General features: G+C 48.1%; 1 protein-coding gene across 1 annotated transcript in view; it reads left to right on the top strand.

Annotated features, from left to right (window-relative positions):
* The window catches only part of LOC105512021, a 98,075-nt gene that overhangs the window by 1,328 nt on the left and 70,094 nt on the right, over positions 1–26,653 (top strand). The window contains 3 exon segments of the mRNA XM_011942273.1: positions 6,942–7,047; positions 10,117–10,197; positions 20,963–21,050. Of these exon segments, the coding sequence (XP_011797663.1) occupies positions 6,942–7,047; positions 10,117–10,197; positions 20,963–21,050 (275 nt within the window).

Here is a 26,653-nt window from a genome sequence, read left to right as displayed (position 1 = left end):
CTCACTCTCTCCTCCAGCCTCACCCCCTCCTCCAGCCTCACCCCCACTGCAGCCTCACTCCCTTCTCCAGTCTCACACCCTCCTCCAGCCTCAGTCCCTCCTCCAGCCTCACTCCCTCCTCCAGCCTCACCCCCACTCCAGCCTCAACCCCACTCCAGCCTCTGCCCCTCCTCCAGCCTCACCCCCTCTCCAGCCTCACCTCCCTCTCCAGCCTCATCCCCACTCCAGCCTCACTCCCTCCTCTAGCCTCACCCCTTCCTCCAGCCTCACCTTCTCTACCAGCCTCACTCCCTCCTCCAGCTTCACTCCCTCCTCCAGCTTCACTCCCTCCTCCAGCCTCACCCCCTCCTCCTGCCTCACCCCTACCTAACCTCATCTCCTCCTCTTGCCTCACTCCTTCCTCCAGCCTCACCCCTCCTCCAGTCTCACCCCTGCTCCAGCCCCATCCCTCCTCCAACCTCACTCCCTCCTCCAGCCTTACCCCTCCTCCAACCTCACTCCTCCTCCAGCCTCATTCCTCCTCCAGTCTCACCCCTCCTGTACCCTTGCCCCTCCTCTAGCCTCACCCCCTCATCCAGCCTCACCTCTTTTCCAACCTCCAGGCTATTGAGAGGGAGACATGGGCATGAGTGACCTGGGGCTGCCATATCAAAACCACACCATTCAGGCAGCTTAAGCAGCAGAAATTTTTTATCTTGGTTCTGGAGGCTGGAAATCCGAGATCACTGCATGGGCCAGGCTGCTTCCTTATAGGCTGTGAGTGACAATCTGTTCTTTGCACCTTTTCAGCCTCTGGTGGCCTCAGGTCTCCTTGGCTTGTAGATGGCTGTCTTCTCCCTGTGTCTCTTCTCATCACTGTCCCTCCATGCACGTCTACCAGTTTTAATGAGGATAACAGTCAAACTGGCTTAGGACCCACCTGCTGACCTCATCCAAACCTGATCACCTGCAAAGATGCTCCTCCCAAATGAGGTCACACTCACAGGTCCTGGGGTTCTGCCTTTAGCATCTTTGGGGAGACACAATGAAAACCACAACACGGGAGGTTTTCTCAGTGGGGCCTTCCCCAGGGGCCTCTTCCTCTTGAGGTTTTTTGGCATCTTGGTCACGAAAGCCATCCCCAGCGCTGGAAAGACGCTTCCAGATTGCATTCCTCTATGTGTTGGCACCAGGCTCACCACTTCGAGGGAATCATAGGTTTGGTTCCCGACACCCAGCATTTACAGATTGTAGATGCAACAGACCTCAAAAATGCAGACGCCCACATGGCACAAAAGTGATGGTGGAGGACCCCATTCCTGCTTCGACTAATTAGTAAACTCTGGGGTTGGGGGTGGGAGCGGAGGCGCCTGCTGGGGGCACACAGGACAGTGGAGGGCTGAGTCATGATTTCTATCCCCTGGCTTGGGGCTGAAATAGGTCCCCCAAGTCCTCATGCAGTTCTGGGCACTGAGCTCAGCTGACCATGGCTCCCTTGAGACTCAGAAGATGGGGTGTGCAGCGATGCAGCACTGTGGTCAAAGCCTTGCCTCCTGAGTCTGTGCTGACCTCTGTCTGTGGGTCCCGACGTCACGGCTCTGCCTGGGTCCACACTACAGGTCCCTGGGAGGGGCCTCTCCAGGCAGATGCCCTACTGGGAATCTTGGCGTGTCTCTGGGAGACACTGTCAGGCCAATGATGCAAGAGCAGAGACTGTGGGGTGAAGTGTCCTCTGTAAAGAAGTCTCAACCAGGACCCCAGGAATTCTGATACTCACAAGCTTTGCAGAGGAGTGGGCAATTGCCAGCTTAAGCCTCTCCCCTGAGCCCCGAGTAGGGGTGATGCCCGTGAGGAGCAGATGTGACGGGCACGGGTGTCAATGAGCTGCCTCTGGGACGGGCATCGTCTGCGGCCTCTGCGACCTGTGCTGGCTCCTCTGCAACCATCTGCAGAGAGTCTGGCCCTCCCCTGCGGGTGCCTTTCTGGCCATTTGTCAGTGTGGCCATCACTGACCATCTCCCATGCGAGAGTTAAATCACCGCCGATTGCCACAGTGGCCGTTGCGGAGGCATTAGACTACACTTACGGGCTTGTTTTAGGAAATGGTTCATTGGAAAAATATTTTCTGCTCAGCTGAAAGTTTTACTGCAGGGAACACAGCACATGAATTTGAAACACAAATTCAGGGTATTCATGTGTAAAGTCTGACCTTTCCTTGAAATGCATTTCACAGGAACATCCTGTAATCAGTCCTCCCAGGGAGCGTCAAGAGCAGGTTCTCAGGGTGACAGTGCTAACGTTGGGGCCATTGCTCTGTACCGGCTGCCTACGCCCGTGACTGTTGCCTGGAAATTTGCTGGAAAATGGAATTCTGCATTGTAGTGGGTGGAATAATGTCCCCCACAAGATGCACGCACACCTGGAACCTGTGAATGGGACCCTAGTTGGAAATACTGTCTTTGCTGATGTCACTGAAGGACCTAGATATTGTTCTGGACTTAGGATAGGCCCTAAATCCAGTGACAGGGGTCCTTCTGAGACAGAAGAAGGTGAGGTACAGTGGCTCATGCCTGTCATCCTAGCACTTTGGGAGGCTGAGGCTGGAGGATCACTTGAACCCAGGGGTTCAAGACCAGCCTGGGCAACATAGGGAGACCCTGTCTCTACAAAAAAAAAAAAATACAGAAAACAAATATAGCCAGGCATTGCGACGCATGCCTCTGTTCCCAGCTACTCGGGAGGTGGGCGGTTCAACCACTTGGACCCAAAAGGTTGAGGATTTAGTGAGCCATGATTGTACCACTGCACTTAGCCTCAGCAACAGGGTAAGACCTTGTGGGAAGAAAATAAAAGGAAGAAAGAAAGAAGAAAAAGAGAGACACAGAAAAGGTCATGGCAAGACGAAGGCAGAGACTGGAGTTGGAGGGATGTGGCCACAAGCCAACCAACATTGGGCGTCACCCGAAGCTGGGAGAGGCAGGAAGGATCCTCCCTTAGAGACATTGTAGGAGGGCTGCTCCAGTGGGCTGACAGGTGGCTCGTGCAGTGAGGCGTTCTCTGCAAGGCCTGCAAAGGAGGACCTGCAAAAAGATCAGCTGTCCAGCAGCAACTGAAGGCTCCTGCTGGGCACTGGGCTCTGCCTTGGTGGCAGGGGCATGGCCCCCCCGAGCTGGCTTGTTTCTGCATTTTGGGGGCCCCTTGTCTATCTGCAGGCTGAGTCTGCACATGAGCTGTATGGGGCTCCTCTTGGGGCTGAGGCTTTGAGGAGCTATATGGAACCGACCTTATGGGATGCAGAGAGGTCATGTGGAACAGGGCAGGGAGAGGCCTGTCATGGGTCCTGGGGTGGGGTGGGCTGCCCCTCAGGGCATCTCTTGACTTCTGGGCCATGGGCAGCAGCTATGTGGAGCCCAGCCTTCTGCTGCCTGCCCAGTGCATGGGATACACTTCATACTGGACCTCAGGGAGCTGCAAGGGCCTAGGAGGACAGCCCAGTGCTAGCTCCAGCTTCATTTCATCTTGAAGACAAAGCTGAGCCCCATGGCATGGTCTGGTACAGCCCAGGATGAGGCCACACTGGCCAAATGGTGCACAGGATGAGATGAGAGGGCACCTGGCCCAGCCCCCACCCGGAAAGCAGGCAGAAGAGCACCTGCCAGCTGCTCCCAATGGCCTGCAGGATAGGAGGCATGGGGAGATGGAGGCGTCATGACCCAGGCACCTGGCTTGGAAGGGGTCTCGGAAGCCAAGGTTCAAATACCCAGAGGCCAGCCTGTACTCATGCCAGGGGTAAGTGCGTCACTCCAAGCCAGGTTTCCTCTTCTGCAGAGGAGCCCATGGAGAGTGTCACCCTCCCCTCCCACCAGGAATCACATCTCACGGAAGGCAGATCAGAAGCACTTCTCGCGATACAGATGGAATATGAGGTGCAGAGCGGAGCTTCAAGCAAAAACCCAGTGAAACACCAGCCAACGCACACAGAAGCAAGCACCATGTCAGACCCCACAACCGGGCTCAGAATAGCAAGGCCCACTGGCTGTAGCTAACAGAGGGGCCTTCCAGGGCCAAGGCTGCCCCAGCCCTGGACCCCTTGCACTGGACACGTGGCTGCCCTGACCCACAGCAGCTCCTGAGGCTGCTAGAGATCAAGTCTCAAGGACAGAAAGGTCGTGCTGGGGAGCCGGGGCTTCTTCTCCTCCCCTTCTGCTCAGGCATTGCCCCCAACCTCTCAAGGAGCCTCCGGGGTCATTTAGAGCGGTGGCTGTGAAGCCGCGTGGCTGCACTGTTTAATGTGGGGAGGAGGGTTCTGCTCCTGTGAGGCAGAGCACTCAGGCCTGGGCCCCAAAGGTCAGGTGTTGCGCTCCAGGCTCTGCCATCTGTAAATAAACTTGGACGGCTTGTTCATTGATCTCATCTGTGAAATGGGCGTGATAAATAACAGCAGCACCCACTCCACCCTCCGTCAAAAGACAAAAGGGGAACTTTGTAAACTCTCAGTTTGGGGACAGATGATGGTCAGAGTTCCTTCCTCCTCCCTTTCTTAGCCAAGCCTGTGTCACAGAGGAGTATGTCCACCCCATAATAATATAGTGAGGTCTACATGTCCGTGAGAACATCCCAGCAGCAGCTCAGGGTGAGCTCACCAGCAGTGTTACACCCAGGCTTCAGTAGTTTGTCCTCACAGCCTCTTATAATCAACACAAGAATCCTAGAACAGTGCTAGCATTTCCCACGTTACAGAGGGGGAAACTGAGGCCTAGAGATTTTAAGCAACTCCTATAAGATGGGACAGTGGCATTCCCAAGCCAAAATCTGTGACTCCTCCATGGTAAATCTGTGACCCCTCCATGGTAAATCTGTGACCCCTCCACGGGCAGCAGCCCCACACGGGAAGGGAGCCGACATCCTTGTCACTGGGCACAACATGCTTTCCTTCTATTATGTTCAAAACTTCACAGTGAATAGATGAGATTTTCTAAGCAGTACGATGCCCCTGAGAAGACCATTTGGTTGTCTATGATAAGAAATCATTTTGGATAAAAAGTGACTGCCTCAGATCCGCAAGCCACAAATGGAATTAGACATTTTGCTTTTGGGTCTGAACCTCTGCAAATAAGAAACGTCATCTGAAGACAGAAGGGCTCTGGGTCACCTGTCGTTCACATAGGAAGAAACCAGGTTTCCCCTGGAGGTGCCGAGCGGAGCAGGTCCCGGTCAACCGGGCGCGTCACCGCTAGCAAGGTCCCGGCGCGCAAGCGGGCACGTTTCCCAGCAGAGCTTCTCAGAATCCTGTTTGGGTTGCTTTACTCTATTTTTGCTTCTAAGTGATTAGATAAACAGATGGACCCTCCAATGCCCAGAGCATTTCCAGAGAGGATCAGCTTCATCTTTCCAATCAATTAAAAGAAAAAAAGAAGACGAAGGCTGCTGTCGTGGAAAGTTTACTAGCTGTGTTTTAAGAAACGATAGCTCCAAGGCTTTCTCTGCCTCCGCGTTCCCTAAGGAACTTCTGTAATGCTGCGGCTTCCAGAGTATGAGGTACTTTCTCATCCTTCCATGAAGATGCTGAGGGAATGTGGCACCTTTAGCCCTCTTTGGGCTACATTGGCATATCTTTCTCCTTGTGTGCACGTGGCTCAGAGGGGCCGCTGTCCAGACAGGCAGCCAGCCCTGGAAGCTGAGGCTTCCCCTAACTCCTCACAGCCCTCTGCTTCCCTCCCACCATGCTGGGCCCATCAGGTCACCCTGCCCCTGGGCCTCCTGTCCTCATCCCCCAAGCTGGCCCCTGGCCAGAGCAGCCTGAGGAGGATGGAATTTTGATTCACAAGGTCTGTTCTTTGCTGCTTGGCAAAATGGGAAAATAAAGGACCTGTGAGAACAGCATGGTGGCCTCCGGGGGGCCAGGGCTCCCTGTTTCCTTAACAATCTCAGAGACCTGGAGACTGGCCAAACCCACGTGTGGACAAACCTGAGTAGGATTTTCCCTGTTCGGCTCCTCTCGGCTGACTTTTAAGCCGGCCCCGTGGGGTGTGGTGATCCTTGTCACAAGCCGTGAAATTCAGGGTTTCCCCACTGTCACCACAGCCTAATTCTTGTCTTGTTATTTTCTTGAGCTAAGGGTTCTGACCACCACACATCTTCGAAATGAAAGTGAATGATGTTCCAATTTAATCTCGCAGCATCGGGAGGGCTCCAGGCTGCAGGTGGGTCTCCTGGAACCATTTAAAACGCTTATGTATGAGCACAGTGCTGAGAGAAGAGCCCCAGAAACAGTTACTCATCAAGACACATGGCCACCGGGGCTCAGGAAATGACCTGGCTTCGTAAAAACAGCCATGCTCATTCTTTCACACACTCACGGAGGCCGCCACGGTGCCAAGCCCTCCCAGGAGTTTCTTTCGCTCTGTCGCTTTAGGTTTTGAACACAGTACACGACATTAAGATCTATGAAAACACAGGCTTCTCCTCCATCCTCATGCAGGGAAGCAGCATTAGAAGTGTGTGTGGGCCGTGTGTGTGTGAGTATCTGCCGATGTCTCAGGCTGGGGGCTGGGACACCTGCCCCGGCTGGAGCTGAGCAGCGGCTGCTCATGGACAAGGAGGCAGGACTGTGTGACCATCTGCCCCTCTGTGCCCCACAACAGCACCTCTCAGTGGGAAGCCTGAGGCCTTTAGTGCCAGGAGTGTGCAGGCCAAGGCCAGCAGGCCTACGTTCATATCCCTGGTGACTTGGTACTTCTCACCTTGGTGACACAGCAGAGTCAGCGCTGCCCAGGGACAGGCAGAAGGAAACCCACAGGTGAGGCTCCGGGTCACCTGCCGAGATCCCTGGGAGCGTCCCGGTTGCCTTCCCGTGAGATGCCCTCACTGCCCACCTGCCCGCAGAGGCCGAGCTGAGGTTCGCGGGGGCAAGCTCCTGCTTCCATTCCTATGATGACGCCTCAAGGCCTTCCTAACTCCAGTACAGCCGACCCCGCAGCTCGCCTTCGCCTGCATGCAGCTCCACACCTGCGGACACAGCCCAGCCCCAGGCCCCGATGAGAACGAGAAGGGGACAGACGGGCGGCTGTGCACCACCTGTGATCCTGGGAGCCAGGCGTGCACCCCAGAGACTCCTCCCGGACAGGGTCAGCCTAACCCAGCTCCCAGAAGGCCCAGATGTTGCAGGGGCACGATCACACACACACACACACACAACACACACAACACACATCCCACACCATAATCATACACACACACATACACACAACACACAACCATACATACCACAGACACACATCCACCACACACATCACATACACATACCACACACACACAAAGTCACCACACCGCAACCACACACATACACACCACACCCACACACAACACCACATACCACACACACACCTCTCACAACCACACACCACAAACCACGCACCACACACCACACACACACACCACCAACCAAAACCACACAACCCACCCCCACACACTCCCACACACATCACTTGCCACACACACATGCCCATACCCTACAACCACACCATAAATCACACATCACACACATACACATGCACCACAAGCATACACACACCACACACACCACAACCACATACCATGCCACACACCACTCACCACATCCACCTACACTCAGGCACATAGGTCACCACACACAGTCTCCACACTCACACACAGGTACCACACACACCACACACAGGCACACAGAGCCATCACAACACACACACAGCACCCCCCAACACACCCCCTCCTTTGACTGCTGTCTACACAGCCTCCAATACCTCCAATACTGGCCTGGACATCTGAGGACACACATCCTTCAGTGTTGGGCCCCAGGCCACCGTGAGGGTCAGTGTGGAGGGAGTGCCTTGCCCCACCACTGGACCCTTGGCACGGAAGGCCTTGGTGGAAGTCCCGCTCCTGTCTCCTGAGTGACGGCATCCGAGGCTCACCTCCAGCCAGCCCCGTGTGAGGAGCATCACCACGGTGCCTGGCCTCCTCCTGAGCCTCAGGAGTTCCCACACAGGGTCTCCAAGAAGCAGCTGTGCCATGAGATCCAGAAAACGGGAACCGCAGGGACAGGCCTGGGCAGAGACCGCCGACTCCAGGCAGAGGCTCCCCGTCCTCCTCCCACTCCCGGGACCTGGCCGAGGTGCTCCAGCCCTCCTGGGCCCACAGCAGCCTTCAGACCCGAGTCAGCTGCGTACTGTCCTTGCACCACGGTGACTGTGCCTCCGTCTCTCCTCCATGACCCCCGACACTCACCCAGCACTGCAGCCACCATGTTCACCCCATGTGCACAGTGGGGTCCCGAAAAGACTGCGGGCTTCTCAAAGCGCCCTGCAGAAGTCACTGGGGAGCCTCCAGTCCCGACAGGGCCTGGCCCAGGCTGAGTTCTAGAGAGGCACCTCTGAATTGGCTCCTGCCCTGCACGCATTCCTCCACATAAGATGGCATTGGGGCCTGTGCTTTACATCCTCTGCCAGAAAGAAAAGCCATTCAGGGCCAGAACTTGGCCCTCCAGGTCCAAGGCTGGCCTCAGCACTGGGAGGGATGGGGCAGGTGGCCCTGGGGCCAGGCAGGGGCTCTTTCGCCATTTCTAGGGGACCACAGCCCGACCCTCCCTGTCGGAACCCCACAGAACTCGAGATCATTCCCAATCCTTTCCACTCCCACCACCACCCCCGACGATCTCTTCCCACACCTCAGTTTTTAAACACTTTTTCGACACTTGCTACAAAGTGAGAGATTGACTGATTCATTAGGAATCTCTTCCAACCTTTGTCTATTGCAGGAACGTGCTACCTGGGACCTTTGGGCAGGGAAGCCTTGCTATCTGCATGCTGTTTGCATGCCGGGTGTCTGTGTTAGACAGAGAGGGACTTGTGCAACGGGACATGGGTTTTAGTTTTGGGCACACACACGTCAATAATCCACAATTGATTGATGCTGCCATTCACAAAGATGAACTAAGGTCATTATCTATCCTATTAAGGTATTTGCAACACGTGCCTTCCAAAGAGAATGTGGCTCCTCCCACTGTCCCATTGTCCACGTCAGGGTGATCTGAGTGTTAGAATCCCAGGGCCAAGGGGAGTCCAGGACTGGCGTCCCTCCTCTGGCTACTGGGCAGGCTGATGGAGCTAGACTGATTCACAGAAGATTTGGAAAAGATGCGAGTTCTTAGCTGCTTTCTGGTCTTTGCAGTAAAAACCCGACCTGTAGGCTTTCTGCAGACTTCTCCACACTGACCAGGAGGAGGTCATGGAGAAGCCTCTTAAAAGAAAATTGGAAGGGTAGGTTTTCATAAATATCTTCTGGTGAAGGCAGATGCTACAAGTCTCTTTGAAAATGAAGACTTCCTGAGAATTATAGGAAAAGATATGAAAGATATTAGTAGATTAACTTACAATATAGAAGCCTGGAAAAGCCATTGAAACCCACGGGTATGGGCACAAGGAAATATAGGACAATGAGGTGAAATGAGCTGAGATGATATAGCAACTATAAGAGGCAGGAAAGAAAAACCAAGCATGCTATCAGCACTGCCATTCCCAGTTTTGACAAGAGAAATACGCTTTCTTCATGGGATATTGTGTTTTCAGTGAGTCTAGTAATGAAATTTTTAAAAACCCAGTGACGATCCAAATTTTAGCTAGGAAGCCTATTATTAAAATTGATAACACCAACCTAATGCATTCTAAGTTATGGGTACAGGAGATGATAAATCTTGAACATTTGCATTGTATAAAAATGTTTTAGTAGATGGTTTTGTAGTCAGGAAGATTAGCTGACTCTTTGATTGGCTGCTACAGTGCAGGAGAATAAAGATAAATGCTGTATAATGCGTATGTACCTCAAGGGAAGTGTTTGAAATGATAAATGGCTTCCTTGTACTGCTCACAAGCATTTACTTCTAATCATTGCATCCCATTTACTATTTGGAACCTGAAGTACCTGCAGGAGAGCAGAAGGCAGGCCCAGGAGTGCAGCCATGGGCATCTGTCTCTTACCATCTCCTCCGGTCACAGGAGACAGGGTTGAGGGTGAGGGCTGGTGGGGGGTTTCCATCCTGGGATTTTTCACAGTCCATGCTTGGTATGTTCACGCCCCTGAACTCACTCACCTGTCTCTTTTCAGGCCTCCTGTCCCTGGGTCCTGGAGCCCCAAACCCCTCCCTGCAGACCTGATTGATGTGCATGACATCTTCCTGGCTATGAGGTAAGTGAAAAACCCTGAAGCCCCCACTTCCTTAAGTGGTTGTAATATCTCCCCTTGAACAGACTTTGTTTTCATTGTTGTCCTTGTTGTTTCCCCCAGTCGTTGTCACTGGGCCATAAATGTGGATGACATGGCGCTCCATGACTAATGTCTGAAATTTAAAGGTGAAAGCCTCGGGTGAGGAGGGAGTTTCCCTTTGTCCGGGCCACAGACAGTGCTGGGGATAGAGGTAAGGGCATCCTCAAAGCTGTAAGGGCATCCTCACTCTCAGTGTACACCGTGGAGGATGGGCACCTGCATGCACTCTGCCCCTCAGGCACTTCTCTCACCTCCCCCTAGCGCTGGCCCTGGCACAAGATTGCAGGGAATCCCGGTCTTCCTGGCATCAGCCAGGCTGGGAGGCACTCATTTCCCATCCTGGCAGCCACTGCTCACACACTTCCAGGATTCACCTTTTACAATCTCATTTAATTATGCAGTGTTCAGTGGAAACTTGTTAAATCTCTCTCTCCCACCCACCAACTCAACTGTGAATTCCTGGTAGCACAGTATCTGTTCTTATGCTGTGACCTCAGCACCCAGCTCAGAGGCTGAGCTCAGAGAGTTGGGAGTGACTACTAAGTGAGGCATTTCTTTTTCAAAGTGATAAAAATATTCTGGAATTAATGATAATCATCACACAATACTGTGAATATGCTAAAAATTGTTGAATTGTATATTTTTAAACTGGTGAATTTTATGCTACGTACATTATCTCTCAACTTCAGTAAAAGAATGTTGTATTAGTTTGTTCTCACACTGCTATAAAGATATACTTGAGACTAGGTAATTTATAAAGAAAAAAGGTTTAATGGGCTCATAGATCTGTGGGCCATACAGCCTTCTGCTTCTGGGGAGGCCTCAGGAAACTTACAATCATGGCAGAAGGTGAAGGGGAAGCAGGCACCTATTCGCATGGCCAGCAGGAGAGAGAAAGAGAGGGAAGGGGAAAATGCTACATGCTTTCAAACAACAAGATCTCATGAGATCTCTATCAGGAGACCAGCATGGGGGAGGTCCACTCCCATGATTCAATCACCTCCCACCAGGCCCCTCCTCCAACACTGGGAATTACAATTCAACATGAGTTTTGGGTGGGGTCACAGAGTCAAACCATATCAAATGTGGAGACATCTGCTCCAGATCATATGGGATAGTCCCATTTCTCCCTGCTCTTTCTTCTCTGCTAAGCATAGCTATAAATTCTAGAACTCATACAAGAGACAAGTAAGACAACCCTGGAAGACAGTAAGAAGAGGCAAGCTGGTTTGGCCCTCCAAGGCTGAAGGAACAGCACAGCATCAGGGTCTCTCATGTTCCCCCTAACCAAGAGAAGGAAACCAAGACCCAGAGATTCATAACCCTCACTTAGCCCCTCACTTAGCAACACAGGGTGGCCAACCCAGGCCCTTTCCTCCTTTGGACTCTGCAGAAGTACCTCTGACAACACCAGGCAAGGCTGACACCACCTGTAAGGGGATTGATTTTGGTCCCTGAAGGAAACAGGCAACAGGGTGGATGCTGGAGGCACTTCCTTTCCTTGCTGGGTCTGAGATCCCGTATTCCACTGAAAGATGGAGATAAATCAGCAAAGTTGGCAGAGGAGACCCAGCTGTGAGGAAGGCCCTAGCTGGGAAGCTTCTTTCTTCCCACATGCCCAAGACTCCCCTCCCCACACTGAGACTAAGGCAAGAACAGTACCAGTGGGGGTGCCTCACCACAACTTTACCACTGGTAGACACTCGGGGCCCAGGGAAACTCCTTGTTCCCTCTAAGGTGACAGCAGCAAGAACCAGTGTGAGCCTCACTGGAACCAGATAAACCAAGAACACCAAAAGAACATGGCTGGTAGTCTGACAATTAAACTGTGATTGGAATTACAGCACAAGAAAGTTGGCCAGGACCTGCATACAAAGCATAAACAGGTGACTGCCTGCTAATGTAGAAGATTTAAGTGGAACCCAGAGTCTCCTCTCAGTACAGACAAAATGTCAGGAATACAGCGGAAAATCACCCATCCTACTAATAACCAAGACAATCTCAATTTGAATGAGAAAAGACAGCAATTCCAAGATGAATCAGATGTTGGAGTTGTCTGACAAGGATTTTAAAGCAGGCATAAAAAAAATGCTTCAACATTCTATCACAAATTCTGTTGAAAGAAATAAAGAAAGGAAAAATATCAGCAAAGAAATAGAAGTTATAAAAAAGAACCAAAGAAGAAATTAAACTGAAAATGTAGAAAACAAACAGAAATACATGCCGGATGGACTTAGTAATAGAGTAACAGAGTAGAGATAACAGAGAACAAAAGCAATGATGCTGAGGACATAACAATAGAATTCCCCTAATCTGAACAAGGGAGAAAATAGACTGTAAACAGAAGTGGACACAGCCTCTGTGATCTGTGGGAAAGTAGCAACAGAGCCAGATGGATATCATCACAATCCCAGAGAAAAGGAGAAAGAGAGTGGGGCTAAAAGAGCATTTGAAGAAATAGTGGTTGAAAGCTTCCAAAATCTGGCAAAAGATATAAACATGTAGATCCAAGAATGTGAGTCAAAGCAGAAACAAACTAAACCAAAAGAAATTCATACCAAGAGACATCATAAGTAAAATTCTGAAAACTAAAGAAAAAAATTTAAATCAGCCAGAGAGAAGTGACACCTCACCCATAGGAGAACACCAGTTTGAATGACAATTTACTCATCTGTCACCATGGAGACCAGAAGAAAATGGCACAACATTTTTCAATTGCTGAAATAATTGTTAAACTGTGAATTCTGTATCTGGCAAAACTATCCTTCAGGAATGAAGTACAAATGGAAATGTTATCAAATGAAGAAAAGCTAAGAGAATCTGTCACTAACTAGATCTACCCTTAAAGCTTGGCCAAGTAAGTACTTCAGACAGAAAGGAACTGATAAATAAAGGAAACTTAGGCACCAGGAAGGACTAAGGAACAAGGGAAAGAGCAAAAATATGGGTAGAGGCAATAGACTTTCATTTTCCTGATTAATTTCACAAATTACATTTGCCAATTAAAACAACAATAATACCCTCTACTACCCAAGATAAAGATATTTTAAAATGAGAAAGACAAAAGGAACTAAATAGAAGTAAGGTTTTCATACTTTACTTGACATGGTAAAATGCTGAAACCAGAGGACTGTTAATAGTCACAGATACATATTAAAATACCCAGAGCAACTACTGCAAAAACAATACCAAAAGATATACTAAAAACACTATATATAAGTCAAGAAAAAATCCTAAAATATGATAAAGTAACTCAGAGGAATGCAAGAAAAGGGAAATAAAAATCTGACAAAAAGAAACAAATAGAAAAATAACAAAATGGAAGGCAAGTACCAACCTATCAATAATCATCTGAAATGTAGATGGTTTAAATACATAAACCCAACAAGCAAACATGCAGAGATTTGCGGAGTGGATGTGGATACACACACACACACACACACTCCAACCATATGCTGCTTATAAGAAACTCATTTTATAATCAGTTGTATAAATCAACTGAAAGTAAAAGGATAGAAAAGGATATGACTCACACTATACAGACATTAATACAAAATTAAAAAGTAATGGCTCTATTAATATCTGATAAAATATACTCAATGCTAAGATAATCACTAGAGACAGTGAGAGATCTTACACAATGATAAAGGATCAATCTCTTATAAGACATGGTAATCCTAAATGTGTGCACAACCAAACAAGAAAGTCTCAAAACATATAAAACAAAAACTGATGGAGCTTAAAAGGGAAAAGATAAATTCATAAATGTAGATGGAGGTCTTTAATATTGTCCTCTCAGCAACCGAGAGAGCTGTATGAAAATCAACAAGGTTACAGAAGAGCTGAAATATATAATCAAAATGCAGGATCTAATTGACATACATAGAACACTACACAATACTACAGAATATGCATTATTTTTCAAGTGCTCAAGGAATATGCACCAAGATAGGGCATATCTTGGGTCATAAACCTCAAAAAATTTGAAAGTATTAATATCATACACACTGTGTTCTCTGACGATGAAGGAGTCAAACTAGAAATAACAAAAATACTATAAACACACGGAAATTAAACAACACATTTCTAAATAATTCATAGTTTAAAGAGGAAGTCTCAAATGTTTTATATACATGTATATATAAATATATATATATAGTTTTGTTTCATTTCAAAACAAAATACAATATCAAAATTTGTGGGATGCTATTGAATTAGTGCTGATAATGATATTTATAATACTAAATGCTTACATAAGAAATGATAAAAGCTCTCAAGTCTGTAATCTAAATTTCCACCTCAAGGGCTTAGGGAAAATAAAAAAGAGCAAAATAAACCCAAAACAAGCAGAAGGAAAGAAAGAATAAAGTAAAGAGCAAAAATCAGTGACATTGAAAACGGAAAAACATCAGACAAAATCTATGAAACAAAAAACTGTTTCTTTAAAAAAGTCAATTAATTGATAATGTTCTATCAAACTGAAGAAAAAAGAGTGAAGAAAATATTACTAATGTAAGTGCAATGAGCATATCACCACAGATTCTGTAGCTTTTAAAAATGCAATACAGAAATACTACAAACAACTTTATTCTCATATAATGGACAATGTAGAAGGCTAAGTTTTAAAAACTTTAAACTACCAAAACTCAATCAGATGAAATAGATAGTCAAACTAGTCCTATAATCATTAAATAAATTGTTTATTTAAATAAATTTAAATAAATTTGTAACAGGAAATCTTCAAAAACAAACTATCCAGGCTTAAACAGTTTCACAGAAGAATTTTACCAAGGACTTGAAAAATTAATACTAACTTTACACAATATCTTCCAGAAAATAGACAAGGAGGGTATACTTCCCAAAACAACATGAGGTCAGAATTACCTTCTTACCTTCCCCCTCCAAAAAAGAAAAAAAGAAAGAAAAAGAAAACCACTGGGCAATATCTCTTATAAACATAGATGTAAAATACTCAAAACAGCAACTTGAATTTAAAATTATACATTACGACCAAGTAGAATTTATTCCAGGTATGAGACATCTGAAAATCAATCTATATAATCCAACATATTAAAAAGCTGTTGAAAAAGACCATGTGATTAAATAAATTGATGCAGAAAAGGCATTTGACAAAATACAATACCCATCTGTAAGAAAAACTCTCAGCAAGTTAGGAATAGTGAGAGAGATTACTTCTTGATAAAGAGCATGTACAAAAAGCTGATAGCTAGTGTCGTATTCAACGGTGAAAGATGGAATGTGTTTTCCCTAAGATGGAGAACAAAGCAAAGATGCCCACTCTCACTACCTTTTATTTTTTTTTTTGAGGTGGACTGTTGCTCCATTGCCCAAGCTGGAGTGCAGTGGCCCAACCTTGGCTCACTGCAACCTCTACCTCCCAGGTTCAAGTGACTCTCCTGCCACAGCCTCCCAAGCATCTGGCCCTCTCACCACTTCTATTCAACATAGTATTGAAAGTTCTAAGCACTGAAATAAGGCAAGAAAAAGAAAGAAAACAAATACAGATTAGAAAGAAAGAAATAAAAGTGTATCTACTTACAAATGATATGATTGTCTCTAAACATTAAATCCCAAGAAATTCTCACATAAATTCCTAGAGCTAATGAGTGTGCCAAGGTGGTAGGATACAAGACCAACACAAAAAGTGTTTGCACGTTTGTATACCAACAAAGAGCATGAGCAAACGGAGGTCTACAAACCACAGTGCCATTTATAGTCAGTCAAAAGAAAATGAAATATTGCATTTTGGTACACACCAAATAGGATGTATATGCTGAAAATTCAATAAAGTGCTGATGAAAGTATTCAAAGAAAGCCTAAATAAATGAAGAGATATACTACACGCATGAATTGGAATACTTCCTATAGTAAATATGTTAATTCCCATGAGCCCTAAGTTGATCTTTAGGTTTAATTCAATTCCTATCAAAATTCCAGTGAAGTGCCTTTTGTACATAGACAGTTATTCTTAAATTTATATGGATAAGCTCAGGCCCTAGAATAGCTAAGACAATATTGACAAAGACTAACAGAAGCAATATTATAGCTTACTGTATAGCTTCAGTAAATAAAACTATATGATATTAGCAACATACAGATCAACAGAATAAAAAAAGAAACAAAGAAAGAGACCTATACGAGTATGCTGGGATGATTTTTGACCAACGTACAAGAGAAATTCAGCTGAGGAAGGATCGTCTTTCCACCAATGGTTCTTGAGCAAATGCACATCTTAAGCAAAAATAACAAATCTCCAATTGAAACTCAAACCTTCCAAAATTAACTCAAAATGGATTAGAGGTTTAAGTGTAAGTGGTCAAAGTATAACTCTCCTAGAAAATCTGAAAAAAAAAAAGGTAGAAAATCTTCAGAATCTATATCTAGGCAATGTTCTTGGACTTGACATTAAAAGCACAATCCAAAAGGAAACAATTGGCAAATTGGACCTCATGAGAATTAAAGTTTTTTCTCTGTGAGAATCTATGTGAGGAAGATGAAAAAATGAGCTACAAACTACAAGCTACATGGAGAAAACATTTGCAAACCACCTATGTGACAAAAACCTAGTATCTAGAATATATAAGGAACTCTCAAAATCAAACATAAGCAACAGATGATTCCATTAGAAAATGGGCACAAGACATGAACAAAAGTTGCACTGAAAAGCACTTGCAGATGGTAAATAAGCATTGATGAAAAGATGTTCAATATCATTAGCCGTGAAGGAAATGCAAATTACAACCACAGTGAGCTATCACTTGACGCCTACCAGAATGGCTCAATTAACAAAGTCCTGATCCCACAGGCGGGTGATCGCTCATGCATGGCTGGTGTGGTGTTTTCTTAAACACTAAATATGCAATGACCAAACACCCCAGCAATTAGACCTGAAAGCTTGTGGCATGTAGAAATGTACACTCAATAGGCACAGCCGCTTTGTTTATAACACCCAAACGTGGGCACAACCCAGGTGCCCTTCAGTGGGGGTAATGATTAAACCAACTGCAGTGCATCCATATCGTGAAAAACCACTCAGCAATAAAAAAGAAATTGTGTGCCAATAGTTTGAGGCAGGCCTTTTCCCTGCACTCTGGGACAGGGGTTCCATATAATCGACTTGCCAGTCCTGCATAGTTTGTATGTGACCTGGTGTGGAGGGAACCTTTCTAGATTGCAGCCATGGACAGGTCTCAGCTCTGAACGCTGCCAGAACATCTGCACAGAGATAGGGACGCCCATACCTTGGCGATGGCTCACCTCGCGACTGGCTCCCAGTGGCCACTCTTAGGAGGTACCCATATGACAGCCTCCTCCAAGGGGTGCGGGTAAACTGCTGGAACCTGACTAAAGTCATCTGCGTCCTGACTTCCCAGAGGCAACTTGGAGCTGTGTGCACCTGAGAGGTGCCCTGGAAGGCAGGCATCCTTCTCTTGTAACCTGATGTGGACTTCTGCCACCTGGACATTCCCAAAGGGGCCTGCTCCAAACGTGCCCACTGTTTACGGTCCCTTGATTGATCCATATGGAAAAGGCTCAGCTACCTGTAGAAGAGGCTGGTGGCCAGGGCTCGTGGGCGGCACACATCCAAACTGCCTGTAGCTCAGCCGTGGACTGCACTGTCCTGATCCCCATCCTCTCCGTATGGTGTTGGTGTCTAGTTGCACCGCAATCACTGAGTATTAGGGTTGGGTGCCTTTGCTAGACCCACGAGTGTAAGGTCCAAGCAGTATCAGCAGGGTTCCCTCATATATAGTGGTTGGCTTAGTAAATGGCTCCACTGCCATGTCGGCCCCCTTCTCTTGTTCAAAGTGGATGGGTCTGAGCACCTCCCATAGTGGCAAACTTAAAGCACTAGTGGACAAGACACCCCTCTGTTGTTGACAAATGTGTGCCATCTCTCTCGGGTGTGTGATTTTGTCACCACGAAGGTAGCATCCTGAATACGTGGCCAGTGGTATGCTATAAAGACACGTGCACACGTATGTTCATTGCGGCACTATTCACAATAGTGAAGGCTTGGAACCAACCCAAATGTCCATCAGTGACAGACTGGATTAAGAAAATGTGGCACATATACACCATGGAATACTATGCAGCCATAAAAAAGGATGAGTTCGTGTCCTTTGTAGGGACATGGATGCAGCTGGAAACCATCATTCTCAGCAAACTATCGCAAGGACAGAAAACCAAACACCACATGTTCTCACTCATAGGTGGGAATTGAACAATGAGATCACTTGGACACAGGAAGGGGAACATCGCACACCGGAGCCTGTGGGGGGGAGGGAGGAGGGGGGAGGGATAGCATTAGGAAATATACCTAATGTAAATGACGAGTTAATGGGTGCAGCACACCAACATGGCACATGTATACTTATGTAACAAACCTGCACATTGTGCACATGTACCCTAGAACTTAAAGTATAATTTAAAAAAAAAAAGACAGAAAAAAAAAAAGATAAGCGTTCAGGGCCTTTCACACCCCATCAGAAACAAAATGTCCCAGGTCACCTGCAGCCCATGAGGGGCCTACCAAGAGAGGTCCTGGTACCTTGGTCCAGCCAGGGGCTATGCAGAAGCTGCTGGAAACCCCCTTGCTCTGTCGCTGGTGCAGAGACTGGTCACCCTCTGCAGACCTATGGTCTGAGGAGCCCTCCGGGTGGAGCCCCCCAGGTGGAAGCCTGTGAGAGCCAATGTCAGGCAGCCTCCGTGATCTGGGTCCCACCCCCTCGCCACATGTTCCCCTACCTTCGAGGCTCCATGTCTGTACCAAGGTCAGCTCCTCGGTCCAGCTCGCCCAAGCAGTGCACGCAGGGATAGCCTTATTGCCAAGGCAACACTGTCCCTCCTGGAATGCACCCCAGGCCCTGCAGGCAGCCGGCAGCACTCACTTCCTCCTTCTCATCTGAAAGTGAGACACTTCTTCCTCTGCCCCACTCAGACCATCAGTCTCTTTCTCTGGGCAACGTCAGAGCCTGCTCTGGATCAACACAGAGGCTGTGCGTGTCTGTGCCCCCAGCCCAGGACCCAGGCCCGGACTCCGCATCTGAACGTTCCCTCCACCTCCAGCAAGGTGCGCCCCCTCAACCCTGGCTCCCTGAGATGAGCCCCCAGGTGAAGGGCGTCTAAGGCTTCCGGACCTGGGTTGTGACAGCTGTTCCTCCCAAGCTGCGCAGTGAACTTGATGGCACGTAATTTACCCCTAATAGCCTACAAGCTAAATCTCATTATTGTCTTTACAAGAGCCAATATGTACACATTGATAGCCATGCCTATTACATCTTAGCGTTCGGACTAAATGTCTGAAATGCATTTTGAGAGAAAGCATAAAATTGCTTATTTTATTGAGCTAACCAATTAGAACAAGTCAGACCCTTGTATGAAGACGCAGCACTGAGGGGCTCTGTCAAACCTTCCTTTCATCCCCGGAGGTCCTGACGCTCACAGAATTGGCAGATTGTCAACATTTGAGATGCTTCTTCATCTTCAGGAAATTCAAATTTCATTTTCCCCAGTAGGTCAATTTCCCACGATTAGAAAAGAGTGAGGACAATTATTTTAAATCCTTTTCCCTGCCCTTCCGTGGGGACAGTAGAAAGAACATTTGCTCAAAAGCACATGGATATTTTCCCTCCCTAAACATTAAAAGAAGAAGAAGAAGAAGAAAGAGAAACAGGAAAAGACAGGAGTTTCTGCCATTTTGGCAAGACTGCAATCTCATTCTTAACCCCTTTGAGAATTAACATTCAGGCTGCAACCTCCAGAGCTAAGGGCCTCCGCGTGCCTCAACCCAGGAAAACCAGGCACACTAGCAAAACCCTCTTGGAAGCCTCCCAATGGCTGGTTTTTATAATTAGGAAAATAATTAGGACAATTTGGAAAAAAGAGTACACAACATGATGAGTTAGAAGCTGCCGCAGGGAGACCGTATACGTTGGGGTTCCAGCAGCGTGTTCCCGGGGAGAGGGGCACCTCTGGGAGAGGCGGGGGGAGGAGTCCCTGTTTCCCTCCTCAACCCACATCAGGCTTCTCCAGAGAACACCAAACCAGAGCAGGTGACAGGAGTTTAGCTGGGAGATCCAGCACAGGTGCCTGGGACGAGGCTCTGGAAGTGAGAATCCGAGTGGCAATGAGGTCCTCTCCTGCGTCCGCTGGGTCAGGGGGGTCCCTGGGAAGATGGCTGAGGGAGATCTGGCGGAGGCTGAGCCGAAGGGAAACTCCAAGGCAATAAAGTGGGACCCCGGAGTCTGGGGGACGTTGGAGGTCTCGCTGGGGGTCCTGAGTGTCAGGTGGCTCTGATAGTGCTTGACGGGGCCAGCCCTTCTGGTGGGTGGCCTCATCTGGCCCCTTCGTTTCACCTCCTGCCAGGGGCAGGTGTCACACTGTCCTGCAGATGCTGAAACTCTGGCCTGGGGGCTGAGTGGCTTTGTTCAAGCACATACACCCAGGGCAGGGAAGAAGCTGGCACTCCAGCCTGTGACAAGGCCTCTTTCACGTGGCAGATCAGGTGCCTTTCTCTGCTCCATGATCTGTGTGCCCTGTTCCCTCCAGCAGGGAGTCTTGACACGGTGGCAGCCCGGGAGCCTCCCACATGCTCCAGAGCTGCCTCCCCTGTGTGGTGCTGGAGTATTCCTCTCCAGCCACAGGCCATCCTCTCTTGGTGCAGAAATGTTCATCCTCTGCCAAATCCCATCTACGAGTGGGACACCGTGGAGCCTGCTGGAGCACCGGGCAGCCGCCAGGGACCCGTGGAGGTGGGCGCAGGTCACAGCCACCTGTCCAAGTCTCTGTTTCAGCACTGGAGGTGGGTGCGGTGAGAATGCGTTCTAGTGCTGCAGAGACCTCGGGTCCAACATGGGACACAGACCCAGGACTCAGAGAAAGGGGGAGGCAGGGAGGTGAGAGGCAGCCCCTGCCCTTCCACCATGGATGCCAGCGTCTGTTCCCTCCTGCTTTTCTTTAATGCAGGCATTTACAAGAAAGAGCTTAGTGAAGTTTCACTTACGTTTGCAAATCAAGCAAGGCTGAGGTCACTCATGAGGTCTGCCTGGTTTTGTCCACTCAGGGTTCTTCAGGCCTGGTCCCTGTTTTAATCCACTTTAATCGCTCTCGACACCCATGATGCCCAGTGGGAAAATGCAGCAGAGAAACCCCGTGTACCATGGCAAGGATCTGTTAGCTCCCATGCAGGATATGAGAGAAGATGCGTGACATCCTTTTTGGGAAAAAGAAAGTACAAACCACCACTGAAGGATGATGAGAAGCCTTAAGGACAGAAAGCATGAAAGTGGAGCCATGGCACATAAAAAAATCGAGCAGGAGAGGGGCACATCCCAGAGCCCAGGGACAGAACGGGCCGGGCTGTACTAAATGGTGCTGGGACCATTGGTTTTCAAATAGAAAAGAAGTCAAGTTGATCTCTAGCTTACATCAAATAGGAAAGTAAATCCCAAGTGAGCTGAAGACTAGTTTTTTAAAACTAAAATTTTAAGACACTTAGAAGAAAATATGGGATTATGTCTTTATGACCTTGAGTTAGAAAAGATGTGTTAAATAAGACTCAAAAACTCACGTTATGAAGGAAATGATTGATTAATTCAGCCACATTAAATTTTAAATTTCTGTGAAATAAAAACCATCATAAAAGCTGAAAAGATGAGCTGAAGACCTGCAGAGAATCTTGCAATGCGTGGATGGATAATGCTGTGATATTCAGGATATACTTTAAAACCCTTACAAGGAAGTATAATAAAGACAAGAAACTTAACAAAACTCTGCACAAAGGATATGAGCAAACATTTCACAGAAAGGGACAAAAGTCATGACCAATGGCAGGTAAACAATTCTGAACATAATGGTAATCAGGAAAAATAAACATTCAGGCAGTATCATACACAATCACATGCATCCAGTTATCAAAATCTTAAACAGCTGACCACAGCAGGGCTGGTGAGGATGGACACCGTGGGGACACAGGGGGTCACCACGGGGATCACTGCTGGGGGACAGGGACCAGGAAGTCCCATTCACAAGAGCTCCTGCAAATAAAGCACGTATCCTGTAACCCAGGAATCTTTCTCCTAGTCTTAAACCTAGGGAAGGTTTTGGGCAGGCACAGACAGAAAAAGCCGGAAAGAATGTCAAATGAGCATGCTTTTAATGACATAGAACATGGCCTAAATGTTCATCAGTATGAGTTGAGTAATCCCAGCTACTCGGGAGGCTGCAGCGTGGAGAATTGCTTGAACCCAGGAGGTGAAGGTTGCAGTGAGCCGAGATTGCTGCACTCCAGCATGGACAACAAGAGTAAAACTCAGTCTCAAAAAAAAAAAAAATGAGATCTAAACACCAAAAACCCTGGGCTGGTGTGTGGCTCTGTGGAGATGTGAGAACTGTGGGCTTCCCCACTCTCTGCCGCTTTCCCATGCCCCATCCTTTCTGAACAGCTGCTTTTCTCAAGGTTACCTCCTGTTCCAGAGTGGCTGCTGGTGTTCCTGCAATCTCATCTCTATTCCAGGCCAATAGCTGCAGGAAGTGGAAGAGGATGAAAGGATGCTGCTTTCCCTTTGAGGAGCATTCCCCAAACTCCCCACAGGGAGGCTTACATCTCCATCTCTCAAAGCCAAACCTGGCTGCAAGGGTTTTCTGGCCAATGCTCTGTGAGTGGCATGGACTGTGCTTCTGCTCAGAGTAAACTCCAGGTTTTGCTGATGAAGAGGAAGAGGTAATGGGTTGGGCAGAAGCCAGGCCCTGCCCCACGGTTACCTGTGGGGAGGGGAGCATCTGGAATGCTGGAGGGGTGGGAGGGTTTTCACTTGTATATAAGTTTATTTTTAAAAACAAATCTGAAACAAATATGGACAGTATTGAAATTTATTAAAAAATAGTAAGTGAAGAGTGTACACTGTTCTCTATTTTTTATGTTTGAAACAGTTCACCAGAAACAATGAAATAGAAAATGCATATATGTTGATTTTATTAATGATATGCAATGATCCATTAATTTTTAACAATAGCAAATAGCAACTAAATGTTAAAATTCACTCTCCCTGGAAAAAAACCAAAACTGTTCTTTTTTTAAAAAAATGGAAATCCTCCCAGCTCTGCAATGTATTGAACAATGTGTTTAGCTTCGTTCTCAGCCAAATGTGTCTTTCCCTCTTTCTCCTGGTTTCTTACGACCCTTTTCTTGGGCTTTTCGCAATGGAAAGTGACTTTCTCCTGTCCTGATCATCGGACAATACAGCCTTCAATCTCAGGTTGTCCATGGACCTCTGGACACAGGCCTCACTGGCTCTTTGCAGCTGTGCCTGCTGGGCGCCTACTAACCGTTAAACAGCAGGACTAGCTTTTACGTACCTGCTGCCAGGCGTCCACCTGAGCACCTGGGACCTGACACCCTTGCCCTTTAAACTGCCATCATCTCTGGTCACAAGCATTGTTTGTCCTTCCCACAGCAGCCCAACCCAGGCCAATCATGGAGCGGGTCCTCATCAAGCCTGGTTAAGACCTGAGGCTCACGCTAGAGCACATGTCTCAGCTGGAGAGAGTATGACACGGCTGTAGCATAAATCACGGGAGAGTAAGGAGTGTGTCTCCACGGAGCTTGTTAAGTGAGGAAGAGACAACCCATGTTGAATGTGTTAACGTTTTGATGCGATGGTCATTTGGAAACTATTTAGTGGCACGAAAACATAAACACGCCTCCGCTCCTCGTCCTGCCCTACCTCCTGGTACCCGCATCTATGTCATCTCTCGCTGTTCGTCCTTTATTTGTCTCTTTATCGACCATATTTCCTCCAGATCTGCTGAGTGGCCGTTCGTTATGCATTTCTGCCAAAGAGGCTCTTGATTTCTGACTCTTCAAATCATTTCCAAATGTGTTACCGAAAACCAACTGCCTGAAGCCTGAGCGTCTGCAAGGAGGAGTTTATTTCAGGCAGAGGGAGGGTGTGGGAGTGGCCCTGACTGGTCCTGACTCCCACCCCTGCCATCTGGGAGGCTGGCTGGCCAAGTTACGTGCACTCTGACCCCAACTCTGCCCCATCGCCCCACGTACCTGGTACCCTTTGCAGGAGTGGAGGCGCCTCCCTGGGGCCGTGAGTGCTATAGGAAAAAAAAAAAAAAAAAAAAAAAAACCGTTCCCGAGGTTTCTGCACTAAGGCAGGGAAGGAGAGGGCAGAACAATCTTGAGCTGACTGTCCCTGACTGCCACTTCATGGCTTGTCATCCTGGCCTAGCCTCAGGTAAGGGATCCCACAGTCGAGAATTTAGGAAATCAGCAGCTGGCTGTAAATAAGCTGGTGATAAACAAGGCAACCTGCTGAATTAAAATGCAAAGCATTTCTCCCAGCTCCCTGATAACCACTGAAAGGTAAAATCGCCAGTCTTTCCATGAAAGAAATTAGCATTAATAAGATGAAACCGTATTTGGGATAACTGACAATTTGATGAATGTGCTGAGAGGATTGGACGTGATGCATTTGATGGATAATATTTTGGGTTGCCTCGGGTTGCATTTAATTGTTCCTTCTTCGTTCTCAGCTTTAGTTAAGTGAAATAGAAAAGCCCGGTGATGCTGGAATTTATCTTTCAGGAGGCAGATGCACGGCTTAATTATCAATCCGGGCTGACAGCCTCTCCGTCTGTGCACAGGGCAGTGGGGGACGTGGACCGAGCTCTCTGCGTCTCATTTTCCTCCGCCCCTCTGAATGGCATGTGCTGCCTGAAGGCGGATGTGCTGTCTCCCAGTTGGGCCTCCCTTCCCTCGCCCCGGTGCTGAGGTCTGTCGAGGCCTCCACGGAGAGGGAGGGATGAGGTCCCAGGTCCACGTGCACCTGCTCACTCTCAGCGGGTGTCCGATTTCCCTTCACAGGAAAAGCCCGCAGGTCAGCTGGTGGATTAACTCTGGCAGAGAGGACCCCTGAGTTGAGATTGCAGAACTCTGTCCTCAGGTATGATCTGGGGTCAAGCTGGTGGTCTAAATCCTCTTCCAGACGTCTTCTGAGGCTGGTTTCTTCTTTCCCCGTGGGGATGCAAATGCCCCCAGAGGTGGCTACACCAGGCTGTACCCTGTAGGAGCCGTATCCCCACCTGATTAACCCTTCCAAACCCTCTTCCCCCGATGTTCTCACAGGGAGGCTTCTGGGACCCTGCTCTCCCTGCTGTTAGGACCACCTGTAGCTGCCTCCGACTCACAGCCCTCCTGGTCTGCTTCCTTCTCTTTGCCTCCAGGCTGAGATCACTGACAGCATGGCTGTGTCCACACACAGCTCCCTGTGCTCATTAGAGCAACGTCTCTCTCACCCGCTTCTGTCCCCAGTGCCCCACCGAGGCCCGACCTGTAGAAGTCACTTCATAAATGTGCATTAAATGCAGTGGAAGCATCCATTTCTTCATCTTTGTCCCCGCCTGAATGTTCAACTATTTGAAGGAAAGGACCTGTCTGCCCGCTCTGTGTCCTCAGCGCTGGACACAGGCCCAGCCCAGCCTCACGGCTCCTCGGATGCTCAAAAGAGATGGGTGACGGCTGCTTGGGCAAAGGACCCAAGTCTCCCATGGGCAGACTCTGCCAGGAATAAGGGTCTCCCCGAGGGAAAGGCTGACCTGTGCCAAGACAGATGCCAGGCCAAGGGGCACCGAGGCACCTGCCTTGCCCTGTAAACATGGCACAGGAATGAGCCCTCACTGAAGAGAAGAGGGTCTGGGAGCTGGAGGCCAGGGGCCTGGGGACGGAGCCTGCAAAGAATCCATTGAAGAGTTTTGAAATGCTGGAGGGTGGAAATCAAGATCTGAATGTTTGCAAAGGAATACTTGGATCTTGGATGGAAAGATATAATAAAAGTAACGGCAAAACTGCAATTTACTTTTGCACTATCCTATGAAAACATATCAGCTCTCCACAAATTAACAGCAAACTCGGAAGTAATTCCAAATGGAATTCCAACGTCTGTGCATGTATGTGTGTTTGATTTAGCTAAAATTATCTTAAATTCATGTAACAAAATACATGTCTAAAGTAATCGAGAAATCTATGAAAAAGAAAATTGAGATGGATCTTGCCTTAGAGAAATTCCAGCTGTTGTAATCAAAACAATTGCAGAGGAATGGATGGAACTGCCCTAAACAGAGAGGCCAGAAGAGACCCAGCAGGCCTGGAAACTGAGTATATGAAAACCGAGGTGCTTTGACTCTGTGGGTGAAAAAAAGATGCTTTTCATAGTCATCTCAGCTGACCATAGCACCTAGCCAGGTAGAAGCAAAGAAAATAGGACTTCTGGGCTGAGCGCCATGGCTCGTGCATATAATCCCAGCACTTTGGGAGGCCGAGGCAGGTGAATCACAACGTCAGGCGTTC

Source organism: Colobus angolensis, unplaced genomic scaffold (assembly GCF_000951035.1).
Source record: "Colobus angolensis palliatus isolate OR3802 unplaced genomic scaffold, Cang.pa_1.0 Scaffold208, whole genome shotgun sequence".
NCBI lineage: Eukaryota > Metazoa > Chordata > Mammalia > Primates > Cercopithecidae > Colobus > Colobus angolensis.
Note: the sequence above shows the minus strand (reverse complement) of the source record. Positions and strands in the feature narration are given on the sequence as shown.